This window comes from Manis pentadactyla, chromosome 11 (genome assembly GCF_030020395.1).
Source record: "Manis pentadactyla isolate mManPen7 chromosome 11, mManPen7.hap1, whole genome shotgun sequence".
NCBI classification, from domain to species: domain Eukaryota; kingdom Metazoa; phylum Chordata; class Mammalia; order Pholidota; family Manidae; genus Manis; species Manis pentadactyla.
The window spans coordinates 33,440,938-33,458,137 of NC_080029.1; the positions used below are offsets into that span (position 1 = coordinate 33,440,938).

The following is a 17,200-nucleotide window of genomic DNA, read 5'->3' on the forward strand; positions in this document are numbered from 1 at the left end:
GTAGGTATTTATAATGGTTATATCCTCTTGTTGGACTAACCCCTTTATCACTATGTAATATCCTTTGTCTCTTTTTAATTTCTTTGTTTTGAAATCTAATTTGTCTGATATAAATATTGATACTCCTGCTCTTTCTCCCTTTTGTTTGCATGAAATATCTTCTTCCATCCCTTCACTTTTAGTCTGTGTATGTCTTTGGATCTGAAATGAGTCTCCTGTAGGCAACATATAGATTGGTTTATTTCTGTATCCATTCTGCCATTCTGTCTTTTGACTGGTGCATTCAGTCCATTTATATTAAAGGTAATTATTGATAGGTATACACTTACTGTCATTTTATTGTTTTGTTTGTTTTTATAGCTCCTCTCTGTTCCTTTCTTCCTCTCTCATACTTTTCTCTTGTTATTTGATGGTTGTTTTTTTGACATTGTGGTTGGATTTTTCTCTTTTAATTTTTTGTGTATCTATTTTAGGCTTTAGGTTTGTGTTTACCAAAGGTTCAAGGATAGCTTCCTGACTATATAACAGTCTATATTAAGTTCCTTATTGCTCTATTTCAAACACAACCTAAAAGTATTTGTTTTCTTCTTCTTCCTTCTCCACACTTTATGTATTAAATCTACACTTTTTGTGTATCCCTTGATTGATTTTGTTTACAGTTGGTTTTGCTACTTTTGTTTTAATTTCATATTTACTTGGTAATTAATTGGTCTACCACCTTTACTCTGGGTTTAATTTCACTGGTGAAAACTTGTTAGCCTTAGTAACATTTCTGTCTACAGCAGTCCCTTTAACATATCCTGTAATGCTGGTTTAGTTGTTACAAATTCTTTGAGCCTTCGTCTATCTGGAAATTGTTTAATATCTGCTTCAAATTTAAATGATAATATTTCTGGGTAGAGGATTCTTGGTAAACGGTCCTTCTGTTTCAGTACATTAAATATTTCATGCCATTCCCTTCTGGCCTGTAAAGTTTCTGCTGAGAAGTCTGCTCATAGCCTGATGGGGGTTCCCTTATAAGTAATCTTTTTTCCTCTCTCTGACTGCTTTTGATACTCTCTCCTTATCCTTAATCCCTGTCATTTTAATTATTATATGTCTTGGTGTTGTCTTTCTGGGATTCCTTTTGTTGAGGGCTCTCTGCACTTCCATGACCTGAGTGTCTATTTCCCCCCAGATTGGGAACATTTTTTCAACAATTATTCCCTCAAAGAGACTTTCTATCCCTTTGTCTTTCTCTTCTCCTTCTGGTACCCCTATTATGCAAATATTGTTTTATTTGGATTGGTCACACAGCTCTCTCATCATTTTTTCATTCCTAGAGATCCTTTTTACCTCTGTTCCTCAGCTTCCTTGTGTTTTTGTAGTCTAATTTCCATCTCACTGACTGTCTCCTCTACTTGTTGCAATCTATTACTGATTCCCTCCATTGTTTATTTCACTTCAGTTACATGTTCTTCAGTTCTGAGTGGCTCTTTTTCAGCTCTTGTATCTCTTTGTTGACATCCTCCCTAAGATCTTCAACACTTTTCTGCAGTAAGCATATTTATGACTTTTACTTTGAAATGTTTATCAAGAAGATTGGTGATTTCTGTTTCATTTAGCCCTCTTTCTGGTGTCTTATCCTGTACTTTTGTTTGGAACATACTCCTCTGCCTCCTCATTTTGTCAGGGTTTCTGCATTTCTTGCTTTGTATTAGATGCATCTGCTATGCTTCCTGGTCTAGAAAGTAATGGCTTTATGAAGAAGACATCCTGTGGTGCTCAGAGGCTTAGAACACTTTCCTCTCCGGTGTTTGGTTATCCTTTGCTGTGGAGCCCCAGTTGCTACTGGTGGGCACTGGGTGGGGTCACCTTTCTCTCTGCCTACCAGCCATGGTTTACCTCAGTTTGCTGAGGCCAGCAGTTTTCCAAGGCCAGCAGTTTGCCTCAGTCAGCCCTTTGTGATCAGAGCAGTGGCTTCTACTGAGATCATTGTGGACAGGGCCACCTTCTGCCTGCCCTGCAGCAATGGCAGGGCTTCTGGGTTAAGGAGATAGGCAGGGCAGTCCCACAGGGAGTTGCACAATGGCAGGGTATATGGGCTTTTGGTGGTGGCAAGCATCTGGTTGTGGAGCGGGCAGGTGCTCACAGTGGTGGCAAGTGGCATACTGGTAGGGCATGCAGAGAGGTGAGAGGATATGTGCAGGGGAAGGCTGCGCACGTGCATGGGCAAGTGGTGTGGTGGGAGGCTGCACCTCAGCAGAGGCAGCTAGTAGTACAATTGTATGTAGCATGCAGCTGCTACAACTAGTTGTGCAGGCGCCCCCTAGCAGCAGTGAGGCATGCAGCACTGGGCTTAGCCACCTGTGGGGAGGAAGGAGCTCTTGGAGCTGTATCCTGCAGGCACCTCCCCAGTGAAACAGGGCCATGAAAGCTGGGAGAATCTCCCTCTTCCCACTAGGCAGCAAAGTCGAACCCTGCTGGGCCTAGTGGTCTGGCACATTGGCAGCGCAAAAGGCAGCACCTCAGGGCTGATCTGCCAGCCAGAGCAATGGAGTGTCTGGGGCTCCTTAGAGTGCCAGACCTGTTGGGCTGAGGGAGGACTGGAGAGGTATCGTTCACATGCCCTTTCTCCGGCAGAGATAGCTCTGTCCAACCCTCGCCCCATTGGCTCCCCTCCCACTGCTGGCAAGTCTTTCAAAATGCTGCCTCTATTGGGTCCCAGCAGGACCACTGCAGCATGCCTGTCCTCCACAAGCAGCTGCTATCTCAGCCTACCAGAGTGTTCCAACTGTCCCTGGTGTCCATTCCCACTAATCACCAGAACCCAGTGAAATGCAGGCTCATGATTCTGGAGCAGATCTCCAGGGCCAGGTGTGCAGAGTTCCTGGGCGCCTATCCCCTCCCCACTCCATTCCTCTTCCTCCTGCCTGTTGGCTGGGATGGGAGAAGGGCTTGGGCCCTGCTCGATTGTGGCTCTACCACATTATGCTTCCCTGTGTGGTCTTCTCTTCTTCCCCAAGTATAGGTGGTCTGTTCTGCAGTCTTCAGTTCATTTTCAGGTTTAGTTGTATTTGCTATAGTTGCTTCCTTGGTGTGTGTATGGCCTTCCTGCTCCATCATCTTTAGCCTCTCCCTGTTTTATAACTTTACCTCTAACACACCTGCCATTATTTGTTTGTTGCCTAGTAATTTAACTTCATCATGTTTTTTAAAATAAAAAAGTAATTTTATTTTACTACATAGAGCAATTTGGAGAGAACTGACATCTTGACACTACTGAGTCTTTATTTCACAAGAATGATACATTTCCATTTATTTAAGTCTTCTTTGATTTCTCTATTTTGTAATTTTCAGCATAAAAATCTTACATATATTTTGTTATATTTATCATTAAGTATTTCATTTCTTGTGCTCTTATGAATAGCATAGGTTTTCAAATTCAATTTCCAGTTGTTCATCTCTAGCTTATAGAAAAACAACTCATTTCTGAATATATTGACTCTTGCATCCTGCATCCTTGCTAAAATAAATCACTAGTTAGATCTAGTAGCTTTTTTGTTATTGCTATAGAATCTTTGGGATTTTCTACCAAAAACACCATAATAAAAGCAGTCTTAGTTCTTCTTTTCCAATCTAAATGTACTTAAATTATTTTTCTTGATGTATTATACTGGCTAGGATCTACAGTACACTGCTGATTAGAAATGATAAGAATGGGCCATTTTTGCATTGTTCCCAATCTTAGGAAGAATGATTATACTTCACCATTAAGTATTAAGTATGATGTAAGCTGTAAGTTTTTTGTAGATGCCTTTTATCAGGTTGGGAAACTTCTGTTTTACTCCTGCTTTGCTGAGAATTTTCATCATGACAGATGATAAATTTTGTCACTTGTTTTTCTCCTTCATCTACTGAGATGATTTCTTTTTAAAATATGCTGATGTGGTGAATTTTATATTTTAAAATGCATTCAAAATCAACTTTGCATTCCTGAAATAAGCATTATGTATTACCCTGTTTATTTACTGCTGGATTTAATTTGCTAATATTTTGTTAAGGATTTGTGTGTTTACATTCATGAGGATATTAATCTGTACTTTTCTTTCCTTGCAAATTTTCTAGAAGATTTGTACAGAATGATATTATTTCCCCTTAAATGTTTGGTAGATTTTACAAGTAAAGCCATTTGGATGTAAAGTTTTCTTTGTGAGATTTTTAACTGTAAATTCAAATTCTTTAACAGAAACATCCTTTATTATTCATTTAATAATCTATATGATCTACAATAATATCCCCTTTTTCATTCCTGATATTGCTAATTTGTTTCTTTTCTCTTTTTCTTAGTCAGTCTGGGGAGAGTATTACCAATTTCATTGATCTTTTTAAAGATCCAGCTTTTTATTTCATTGATATCTTTCTATTGTTTTTCTGTTTTCAATTTCATTGATTTCTGCTCTTATCTTTATTATCTCCTTCCTTCTGCTTACTTTGGGTGAATTTGTTCTTTTTTTTAAAATATTTTTTTCATATTATTCATATACAATTACACGAAAAACATTGTGGTTACCAGATTCCCCCCATCATCAAGTCCCACCACATACCCCATCACTGTCCATCAGCATAGTAAGATGCTATAGAGTCACTACTTGTCTTCTCTGTGCTATAATGCCTTCCCCATGCCCCACCCCACATTGGTGTGCTAATCGTAATGTCCCTTATTCCCCTTATCCCTCCCTTCCCACCCATCCTCCCCAGTCCCTTTCCCTTTGATAACTGTTAGTCCATTCTTGGATTCTGTGAGTCTGCTGCTGTTTTGTTCCTACACTTTTTCTTTCTTCTTGTACTCCACAGATGAGTGAAATCATTTGGCACTTGTCTTTTTCCACCTGGCTTATTTCACTGAGCGTAATACCCTCTAGATCCATCCATGTTGTTGCAAATGGTAGGATTTGTTTTCTTCTTATGGCTGAATAATATCCCATTGTGTATATGTACCACCTCTTCTTTAACCATTCATCTACTGATGGACACTTAGGTTGCTTCCATTTCTTGGCTATTGTAAATAGTGCTGAGATAAACATAGGGCTGCATATGTCTTTTTGAAACTGAGCTCCTGCATTCTTAGGATATATTCCTAGGAGTGGAATTCCTGGGTCAAATGGTATTTCTATTTTTAGTTTTTTGAGGAATCTCCATACTGCTTTCCACAATGGTTGAACTGATTTAATTTGTTCTTTTTTTTCTATTTTTTTTTAACAAACTTAGATCACTCATTTGAAATCTTTCTTCTTTTTTAGTATAAGTATTTAATTGTGTAAATTTCCCTCTAAGCACTGATTTAGCTGCATTCCACAAATTTTGGTATGTTGTGTTTTCATTTTTAGTTACCTCAAAATACTTTCTAAATTATCTTGCTTTATTCTTTGACCAATGTGCTATTTAGAAGTGTTTTGTTTCATTTCCAAATATTTGATAATTTTCCAGATATGTTTCTGTTATTGACTTTTAACTTAATTCCCTTATGGTCAAAAAACATGCTTTGTGCCATTTCAATATTTAAATCTGTTTAGGCTATTTATGGCCCAGAATATGGTCTACCTTGGTGAATATCTCATATATACATGAAAGGAATGCATTTTCTACAGGCATTGAATGGAAAGTTTTGTAAACATCACTTAGATCAAATTGATTATGTTATTCTGGTGTTCTGACTGACTCTCTGCCTATTTGTTCTATCAATTATTGAGAGAAGAAGTTGAAATCTCCAGACATGTGGGCATGAAATCTCCATACTTGTAGACAAACATACATATATACTTATATACACAAACGTATGTACAATGTGACAATCAAAATTCAGTACAAATTATATTTTTAAGCTTTTCCCCCACATTTTGAAAGCACTGCATGTTCACTGTAAGAAATTTTAAATTTCAATGAAGTACTCATACCACTACCCAAATTGGTTTTACTCTTTACTCTTATTTGAATGAAAAGATATTTAGAGACACAATGCCACACATGGCCCTGGCCTAATGCCACCATCTCAGACCTACAGCCAGAGATAAGCAAGAATGCCTGGCTTTCCACCCAATCCTCAGAGGCCATCAGACATTCATTTACCATAGTTCTACTAAACTGAGATAAAACTTTTTCTACTTCCTACCTCTCTGATACTATGTAGATCTCTGAAGCCTTTTCTAAGTTTAAGAATTTTAAGAATTCTTTTTCTTCCTACAAGATGCCAGTATAATCTGAATACAGCTCTTATATGATAAAACATCCCTCTATCTAAAATTATACTTACTACTATTATATTCAAAATATGTACCAAGTGCTTACTATGTGTTAGGCACTGCTCCTGGTGCTAAGAATAAAGCAGTAAACAAAGTAAACAGAGTCCCTGTGACTACTTTATGGGGTGGAGGGACCACAGAAGCAATAAGCATAAACATGTAACACTCAAGAGGGTAAAAACTGAGATGGAGAAACATAAAGCAAAGTAAGAGAGATGGGGAGGCAAGGGGTGTGGTTAATACTTATATGGTCAGGCAAGTCCTCACTAGTAAGGTTACTGAAGGGGATAAATCATGAATATTTAGAGGAGGAATATCGCAGGCTGTGGAATAGCAAACACTTCTTGGGGCAGGAATGTTGGTTGGCACAATTGAGGAACTAAATGGAAGCATAACATGTGCTAATTTGAAAGGGATAATGAATCAGGCAACAACAGTTTCAAGATATTTAGTTCCATTTGAAGCCACCTATTCAAAGTATAGTATAAGAGTTTAAAAGTTTATGATTTTTCCATTTAAATGAGGTAATTAGGCCAGAAAAATTCTGACATTTCCTAAAGAAATATTTTTCAAAATCTTTCTAGAATAGTCACTTGTCACAAAAGCTAATACCACACTGTTATATAGTTACATATTGTGTTTTTTATTTACCTCTGAAGAGAAAAATAAAGAACAATATGGCAATATGAAGTACCTATTCTTTCAGAAGACTCTATTTTTTAAAAAAAAGAAAAGCAGAACCCCTTTCTCAGGAAAATAAATGAACTCAGAAAAAACTAAAAAGTATTAGCCTACAATTACTATTTAAAAGCAAACAAATACAACTTTTAGAAGTCAATTTTCATGGATGGACCTAGGGGGTATTATGCTAAGTGAAATAAGCCAGGTGGAGAAACACAAATACCATATGATTTCACTTATTTGTGAGATCAAAAAACAAAAATGAGCAAAATAACAGCAGATTCATAGAACCTGAGAAGTGACCGGTGGCAACCATGGGTGAGGGTCTTGGATGGGTGGGTGAAGAGACGAGGGGGATAAAGGGGCACTAAAATTCTCGATCATAATATAAGTTGGTCATAGGGATGGCAGTACAAGATGGAAAATATAGACAATGACTCTGCAACATCTTTTTATGCTGACAGTAACTGCACTAGTTGGAGTGAAAATTTGATATTGTGGACAACTGTTGAACCACTGTGTTGTATACTTGAAATCAATATAAGATTGTATATCAACGATACTTCAATTTAAAAAGTGAATTTTCATATTTTACACAGGATTAAGTCAAGCAACAGTATGACTTAAGTAAATATGCATACTTAATTTTCCCACTCAATCAAATAACTCTACAAAATACTTTTAAGTTCCCTTATTCTCCATGGCCAGGGAAGATATGGATTTAAACTTATCATTTTAACCAACTACAATAAAATTTACAAGATGAGCCCCATCCAGGATAAAGTTTACAGTACTTGATTCACCAGGAATTACATCATATAATCAAAAATGTTAACTTAAGGAGTGGTGGAGCCAAGATGGCAGCGTGAGTAGAGCAGCAGAAATCTCCTCCCAAAACCACATATTGTTTGAAAATACAACAAAGACAACTCTTCCTAAAAGAGAGACCAGAAGACACAGGACAACAGCCAGACTACATCCACACCCGTGAGAACCCAGCGCCTCGCAAAGGGGGTAAGATACAAACCACAGCCCAGCGGGAACCAAGAGCCCCACACCCCAGCCCCCGGTGGGAGGAGAGGAATCGGAGTGGGGAGGGACAGGGAGCCCAGGACAGCTAAACACCCAGCCCTAGCCATCCGCACCGGAGCGCAGACACAGTGCGTGCATGGGGTGCTGAAAACTAGGGAAACAGGACAGTAAGACCTGTGAGCGGGTCCCCGCAGCGGGTGCCCCGGGGAAAAAGAAAAACGAGTGCTTTTTGGAAGTCTTAAAGAGACAGGGACCCCACAGCCGGACAGAAGTGTCCTGGGACACTTAGCCCAGCAGCAGGGAACTCTGGGCACCCTAAACCCCTGGATAGCAGGGCAGCTCAGAGGACCCTCACGGAGATAAACAGCCTCCTGGCCGTTTCCCCTCCAACACGGCTCTGCCATATCGGAGCAGCAGCCCGAGGCAGGCCACACCCACAGCAACAGTGGACAATAAACTCCACAGCGGCCGGGCAAGAATCATCAGCCCCGTCTGGGCACAGCTGCCCAGCACAAGCCACTAGAGGTCGCTGTTCTCCCAGGAGAGGAAGGCCACAAACCAACAAGAAGGGACATTCTCCCAGCCTTCACTCGTGCCAGCTCCGCAAACTATCTCTGTCGCCATGAAAAGGCAGAATTTGAGGCAGAGAAAGATCACAGAGACAACACCTGAGAAGGAGACAGACCTAACCAGTCTTCCTGAAAAAGAATTCAAAATAATAATCATAAACATGCTTACAGAAATGCAGAGAAATATGCAAGAGCTAAGGGATGAAGTCCAGAGGGAGATTACAGACATCCAGAGGGAGATTACAGAAGTGAAACAAACTCTGGAAGGATTTATAAGCAGAATGGATAAGATGCAAGAGGCCATTGATGGAATAGAAACCGGAGAACAGGAATGCATAGAAGCTGACACAGAGAGAGATAAAAGGATCTCCAGGAATGAAACAATATTAAGAGAACTGTGTGACCAATCCAAAAGGAACAATATCTGCATTATAGGGGTACCAGAAGAAGAGAGAGAAAAAGGGATAGAAAGTGTCTTTGAAGAAATAATTGCTGAAAACTTCCCCAAACTGGGGGAGGAAATAATCGATCAGACCACGGAAGTACACAGAACTCCCAACAGAAAGGACCCAAGGAGGACAACACCAAGACACATAATAATTAAAATGGCAAAGATCAAGGACAAGGACAGAGTTTTAAAGGCAGCTAGAGAGAAGAAAAAGGTCACCTATAAAGGAAAACCCATCAGACTATCATCAGACTTGTCAACAGAAACCTTACAGGCCAGAAGAGAATTGCATGATATATTTAATGCAATGAAACAGAAGGGCCTTGAACCAAGAATACTGTATCCAGCACGATTATCATTTAAATATGAAGGAGGGATTAAACAATCCCCAGACAAGAAAAACTTGAGGGAATTTTCCTCCCACAAACCACCTCTCCAGGGTATTCTAGAGGGACTATTCTAGACTGGAGCACTCCTAAGACTAAACAGATGTCACCAGAGAAAATAAAATCACAGCAAAGAAAGCAGACCAACCAAATACTAACTAAAGGCAAAAAATAAAATCAACTACCCACTAAAAGCAGTTAAAGGAAACCTGAAAAGAGCACAGAATAAAACAACCAACATATAAAAAATAGAGGAGGAGGAATAAGAAGGGAGAAAAGAAAAGAATCTCCAGACAGTGTATATAACAGCTCAATAAGTGAGCTAAGTTAGGCAGTAAGATACTAAAGAAGCTAACCTTGAACCTTTGGTAACCACGAATCTAAAGCGTGCAATGGCAATAAGTACATATCTTTCAATAGTCACCCTAAATGTAAATGGACTGAATGCACCAATCAAAAGACACAGAGTAATACAATGGATAAAAAAGCAAGACCCTTCTATATGCTGCTTACAAGAAACTCACCTCAAACCCAAAAACATGCACAGACTATAAGTCAAGGGATGGAAAAACATATTTCATGCAAACAACAGAGAGAAGAAAACAGGGGTTGCAGTACTAGTATCAGACAAAATAGACCTCAAAACAAAGAAAGTAACAAGAGATAAAGAAGGACATTACATAATGATAAAGGGCTCAGTCCAGCAAGAGGATATAACCATTCTAAATATATATGCACCCAACACAGTAGCACCAGCATATGTGAAACAAATACTAACAGAACTAAAGAGGGAAATAGAATGCAATGCAGGCATTTTAGGAGACTTCAACACGCCACTCACCCCAAAGGATAGATCCACTGGACAGAAAATAAGTAAGGACACGGAGGCACTGAACAACACACTAGAACAGATGGACCTAATAGACATCTATAGAACTCTACATCCAAAAGCAACAGGATACACATTCTTCTCAAGTGCACATGGAACATTCTCCAGAATAGACCACATACTAGCCCACAAAAAGAGCCTCAGTAAATTCCAAAAGATTGAAATTCTACCAACCAACTTTTCAGACCACAAAGGTATAAAACTAGAAATAAACTCTACAAAGAAAACAAAAAGGCTCACAAGCACATGGAGGCTTAACAACATGCTCCTAAATAATCAATGGATCAATGAACAAATTAAAATAGAGATCAAGGAATATATGGAAACAAATGACAACAACAACACAAAGCCCCAACTTCTGTGGGACGCAGCAAAAGCAGTCTTAAGACAAAAGTATATAGCAATCCAGGTACACTTAAAGAAGGAAGAACAATCCCAAATGAATAGTCTAACATCACAATTATCGAAACTGGGAAAAGAAGAACAAATGAGGCCTAAAGTCCGCAGAAGGAGGGACATAATAAAGACCAGAGAAGAAATAAACAAAATTGAGAAGAATAAAACAATAGAAAAAAATCAATGAAACCGAGAGCTGCTTCTTTGAGAAAATAAACAAAATAGATAAGCCTCTAGCCAAACTTATTAAGAGAAAAAGAGAATCAACACACATCAATAGAATCAGAAACAAGAATGGAAAAATCACGACAGACTCCACAGAAACACAAAGAATTATTAAAGACTACTATGAAAACCTATATGCTAACAGGCTGGAAAACCTAGAAGAAATGGACAACTTCCTAGAAAAATACAACCTTCCAAGACTGACCAAGGAAGAAACACAAAAGTTAAACCAATTACAAGCAAAGAAATTGAAGCAGTAATCAAAAAGCTACCCAAGAACAAAACCCCCGGGCCAGACAGATTTACCTCGGAATTTTATCAGACATACAGAGAAGACATAATACCCTTTCTCCTTAAAGTTTTCCAAAAAATAGAAGAGGAGGGAATACTCCCAAACTCATTCTATGAAGCCAACATCACCCTAACACCAAAACCAGGCAATGACCCCAACAAAAAAGAAAACTACAGACCAATATCCCTGATGAATGTAGATGCAAAACTACTCAATAAAATATTAGCAAACCAAATTCAAAAATACGTCAAAAGGATCATACACCATGACCAAGTGGGATTCATCCCAGGGATGCAAGGATGGTAGAACATTCGAAAATCCATCAACATCATCCACCACATCAACAACAAACAAGGACAAAAACCACATGATCATCTTCATAGATGCTGAAAAAGCATTTGACAAAATTCAACATCCATTCATGATAAAAATTCTCAGCAAAATGGGTATAGAGAGCAAGTACCTCAACATAATTAAGACCATATATGATAAACCTACAGCCAACATCATACTGAACAGTGAGAAGCTGAAAGCTTTTCCTCTGAGATCGCGGACAAGACAAGGATGCCCACTCTCCCCACTGTTATTCAACATAGTACTGGAGGTCCTAGCCATGGCAATTAGACAAAACAAATAAATACAAGGAATCCAGATTGGTAAAGAAGAAGTCTAACTGTCACTATTTGCAGATGACATGATATTGTACATAAAAAACTCTAAAGACCCCACTCCAAAACTACTAGAACTGATATCGGAATACAGCAAAGTTGCACAATACTAAATTAACACACAGAAATCTGTGGCTTTCCTATACACTAACAATGAACCAATAGAAAGAGAAATCAGGAAAACAATTCCATTCACAACCACATCAAAAAGAATAAAATACCTAGCAATAAACCTAACCAAAGAAGTGAAAGACCTATACCCTGAAAACTACAAGACACTCTTAAGAGAATTTAAAGGGGACACTAACAAGTGGAAACTCATCCCATGCTCTTGGCTAGGAAGAATTAATATAGTCAAAATGGCCATCCTGCCCAAAGCAATATGCAGATTTGATGCAATCCCTATCAAATTACCAGCAACATTCTTCAACAAACTGGAACAAATAGTTCAAAAATTCATATGGAACCACCAAAGACTCCGAATAGCTAAAGCAATCCTGAGAAGGAAGAATAAAGTGGCGGGGATCTCACTCTCCAACTTCAAGCTCTACTACAAAGCCATAGTAATCAAGATAATTTGGTACTGGCACAAGAACAGAGCCACAGACCAGTGGAACAGATTAGAGACTCCAGACATTAACCCAAACATATATGGTCAATTAATATTCGATAAAGGAGCCATGGACATACAATGGGGAAATGACAGTCTCTTCAACAGATGGTGCTGGCAAAACTGGACAGTTACATGTAAGAGAATGAAACTGGACCATTGTCTAACCCCATACACAAAAGTAAATTCAAAATGGATCAAAGACCTGAATGTAAGTCATGAAACCATAAAACTCGTAGAAAAAAACATAGGCAAAAATCTCTTAGACATAAACATGAGTGACCTCTTCTTGAACATATCTCCCCGGGCAAGGAAAACAAAAGCAAAAATGAACAAGTGGGACTATATCAAGCTGAAAAGCTTCTGTACAGCAAAAGACACCATCAATAAACAAAAAGGTACCCTACAGTATGGGAGAATGGATTTGTAAATGACAAATCCGATAAAGGCTTGACATCCAAAATATATAAAGAGCTCATGCACCTCAACAAACAAAAGGCAAATAAACCAATTTAAAAAATGGGCAGAGGAACTGAACAGACAGTTCTCCAAAAAAGAAATTCAGATGGCCAACAGACACATGAAAAGATGCTCCACAGCGCTAGGTATCAGTGAAATGCAAATTAAAACCACAATGAGATATCACCTCACACCAGTAAGGATCACCACCATTCCAAAAGACAAACAACAACAAATGTTGGTGAGGTTGTGGAGAAAGGGGGACCCTCCTACACTGCTGGTGGGAATGTAAATTAGTTCAACCATTGTGGAAAGCAGTATGGAGGTCCCTCAAAATGCTCAAAATAGACTTACCATTTGACCCAGGAATTCCACTTCTAGGAATTTACCATAAGAATGCAGCACTCCAGTTTGAAAAAGACAGATGCACCCCTATGTTTATCACAGCACTATTTATAATAGCCAAGAATTGGAAGCAACCTAAGTGTCCATCAGTAGATGAATGGATAAAGAAGATGTGGTACATATACACAATGGAATATTATTCAGCCATAAGAAGAAAACAAATCCTACCATTTGCAACAACATGGATGGAGCTAGAGGGTATTATGCTCAGTGAAATAAGCCAAGCGGAGAAAGACAAATACCAAATGATTTCACTCATCTGTGGGGTGTAAGAACAAAGGAAAAACTGAAGGAACAAAACAGCAGCAGAATCACAGAACCCAAGAAGGGACTAACAGTTACCAAAGGGATAGAGACTGGGGAGAATGGGAGGGTAGGGAGGGATAAGGGCAGGGGGGGAAAGAAGAAAGGGGGTATTATGATTAGCATGTATAATGTGGGGGGTGGGGGAAAAGGGAGGGCTGTGCAACACAGAGAAGACAAGTAGTGATTCTACAACATTTTGCTATGCTGATGGACAGTGACTGTAATGGGGTTTGTGGGGGGACTTGGTGTAGGGGAGAGCCTAGTAAACATAATATTCTTCAAAAAAAAAAAAGAAAAGGTATGTTATGCACAGCACTGAGCCCGCTATGATAAAATGTCAAAAAGTGGTAAAAAAAAAAGTTAATTTAAAAGCCATTAAAATATTTAGAACTTCTTCTATGCCACATTTTCTCTTTTAACTTCTTGCTTAACTTTGTAATTCTCAAAGGCTATGTGGTAGTTTACAGTATTGAAACACATTCTTTATGTTACAAAGATCCAAAATATATCGAAAAACTTTAAAATCGTAATTAATTTTTATTTCAGTTTAAGGAATTTTCTTATCTTCTGTTGAGATGATGCACAGCTAAAACTGAAAAGCCTGACAATACTAAATGCTGGTGAGGCTGCAGAACAAGTAGAACTCTCCCACACACTGCTAATGGGAATGTAACTTAGCACAGTCTTATGACTTATAGTTTACCAACCACAAACTCTTGCAATATACCCTCATCTTCAGATTTCCTGATCACAATTCCCACTACTGAAAGCCAAGTGATCTTTCAAGGTTTCCTTACTGACACTTTCATTACTTTAACTCCAGACACATCATGTTAGTGAACCTCTGACCATTTGCAGCAAACCAAATACTACAGGGTACAAAACAGCATTGAACACAATAACATCATATTGAAACCTAAAATATTTACAAAAATTGACCACTACTGCCGTAAAAGAAACTGTAAAAATAGATGTAGGCAATTTCAGGGAGTTTTAATAAATATTTATCTCTGTTTGATATATATATATATATTATAAAAGTAACATAAAACTTTTTTTAAAAGTAATATAAAATGAAAAATATGCACAAAGAATAAACAGTGAAAAGGAGGAAAAGGTGTGACTCTCACAACTTTTAAAAACAACATCTAAATCTGCTCCAGGCACAAACTGTGAAAAGGATAAAATAACCTCAATAGATGAACAAATTTAAGATGGTGATATTTCCTATAGCAATTAGACTATATTACTTTTAAAAATTCATCCATTTTACATTTTCTTCTATTACTTGACATTATAAGTCAATGAACTTAATATAAAAAAAAGGGAAATAAAAAAGAGAGAGAAAAAGGAAAACTTACTGGGATTGAAAATTCCTCTGCCAAATACTTCAAGGAAGCTGCTTCTCTTGCCAAGAACTTGTTTCTTTCTCTCATGTTCCCCTGAAGTTGTGTATCAAACTCCTTTCTTACTACAGAAGCAATGGAGTCAATAATCACAAGTTTAACTCCTTTTGAAATAATTTCTTCTTCCAAAGATTCAATCCTATAAAAGCAGGATATGTAAAATAGTAGATAAATTTAAGATTAAATAAAAAAATAAGGTATTGCAAGAGTGAACCAACTTAAAAACAATAACAATAAATTACACTTCCCTAAGATATAGTAACAATTATAAATATTCAATAAACATAGCTTATTTCCAGCTCTTCTATACATACTGCACTCCTTTGGAAACAAAAATATTTTTGTTTCATTCCTTGGTTCTGATATGATAGTGATAAAGCTCCAAATTTTTAAATTTTTTCTCATTATTTCCTTTTTTTATTGAAGTATTGTTGATATACAGTCTTTTATTGGTTTCAAATATACAACACAGTGGTTGAACAGTTACCCATATTATTAAATCCTCACCCCCACTAGTGCGGTTACTATCTGTCAACATAGGAAGATGTTACAGAATCATTGTCTGTATTCTCCATGTTTTAGTACTATCCCCATGACCAACTTATATGACGATTGGGAATTTTTGTGCCCCTTTATTCCCCTCACCTTCCACAGTCACCCACCCCAACCCTTCCCCCATGGTAACCACCAGTCACTTTTCAGTGTCTATGGATAAAGCTCTAACTTTTGAGTAACTACTTGTGGGAGCCAGTCTCCAAAATGACGTCCATTTACTCCCACCTCCTGGTATTTATACCCTTGTGCAGTCTGCTCCCATACTGTATCAGGGTTGGTCTGTGTGACCAATAGCCTGTGATAAAATTATGGTATGTCACTTCTGAGAGTAGATTATAAAAAACTACAGCTTCCATCTTGGACTCTTTCTCACTTGCCCACTCTCTCAAATCACTTGACTGTGTGAGGCAATTTGCCAACTTGTACGTAGCTTTATGGAGAGGCCCACATGGAAAGGAACAAATGCCTCTGGCCAACAGCAAGCAAGGAAAGGAGGCCTTCCAGCGACTAAATGAGTGACCCTGGAATTCTACAAGATCTTCCAGTGCCAAGTGAACCTTGAGATGACTACAGCCCTAGCCAACAGCTTGGCTGCAACCTCTTGAGCAATCCTGAGGCAGAAACACCCAGCTAAGCCACTCCCAGATTCTTAGCCCTCAGAAACTATGTAAGAAAACATATGTTTGTTGGCTTACACTGCTAAACTTTTCCAAAATATTCTATTCCTTTAATTTTTTTCATTTTTTAAAAATATTTCATCTAATAGGCTATAACTCATGAAGAACACGGAAATAATTATTTCCTGTAAGTGAAATACATACAAACTTTGTTTTCACTCAGAAACTAAAAACATGAAAAACAAATATTAAACCTTCTAAGTATTCTTAAAATACCAAAATCTAAAATGGCATACCTTTGTAGAACTTCATCACAGCTGAGCTCCCGATAAAGATGAACTTTACTGCTTGTCAAAAGTAATTTTTCTTCATTGTTAAAGTATCTAGGAAAACGAGATTCTGCAATCTCAACCAGTCTGTTGGGGGTGGAAAATAGCACAAGTGAAAACAGTCAATGATATTTAAGGCCACATTGCTGAACCTCCAGTGAATTTTACTTATGAAACTCATAAGTCACAAATAACACTAGAACAAAAATAGAACAGGTATAAGCAGCATGGCTGAATATATAATTTTGGAATGTAGCCCTCCTTTATAAGCTCTAAGAGAGGTTAGCAGTCAGAGCATGAGACCAGCAAGGGCTTTTAGATCTCATCTAATGTTAAGTAAGTAAGCAGCAATGTCCCTGAGGTTTATCTTTCCGGAATAAATGTTGGTTATAAACAATAGTTTGACTAGTTGCTATTTAAGGTATATCTAGTAAATAAGAAAAATGCTTTTATTTTCATGAATGAAAGAAATATATTTGAACAAGTATAGAACATATTATCATTTTAACAATCAGCTCTCAGTATATCTCCACGTCAAAGACCAGAAAAATGTGCTTTCTCAATTAAAACTTAATACATGCAATGTAAATGCTATCCAACAGATCCTTGGTAAACAGGAAATTACTTTCTAAACAAACGGATGTTG

The 17,200-nt window shown here is 37.9% G+C and overlaps 1 protein-coding gene across 4 annotated transcripts in view; it reads right to left on the minus strand.

Moving 5' to 3' along the window:
- RAD51B (RAD51 paralog B) overlaps window positions 1–17,200 on the minus strand; it is a 589,871-nt gene that overhangs the window by 517,990 nt on the left and 54,681 nt on the right. For all 4 annotated transcript variants that reach the window (XR_008992458.1, XR_008992457.1, XM_057488368.1 and 1 more), the window contains exons 6-7: window positions 16,522–16,641; window positions 15,009–15,192 (exon numbers count right to left, since the gene is read on the minus strand). Coding sequence is in view for 2 of the 4 variants with exons in the window: in XM_057488368.1 (XP_057344351.1) it covers window positions 15,009–15,192; window positions 16,522–16,641 (304 nt within the window). In the remaining 2 variants the exon portion in view is untranslated. The remainder of the gene's footprint in view (window positions 1–15,008; window positions 15,193–16,521; window positions 16,642–17,200) is intronic.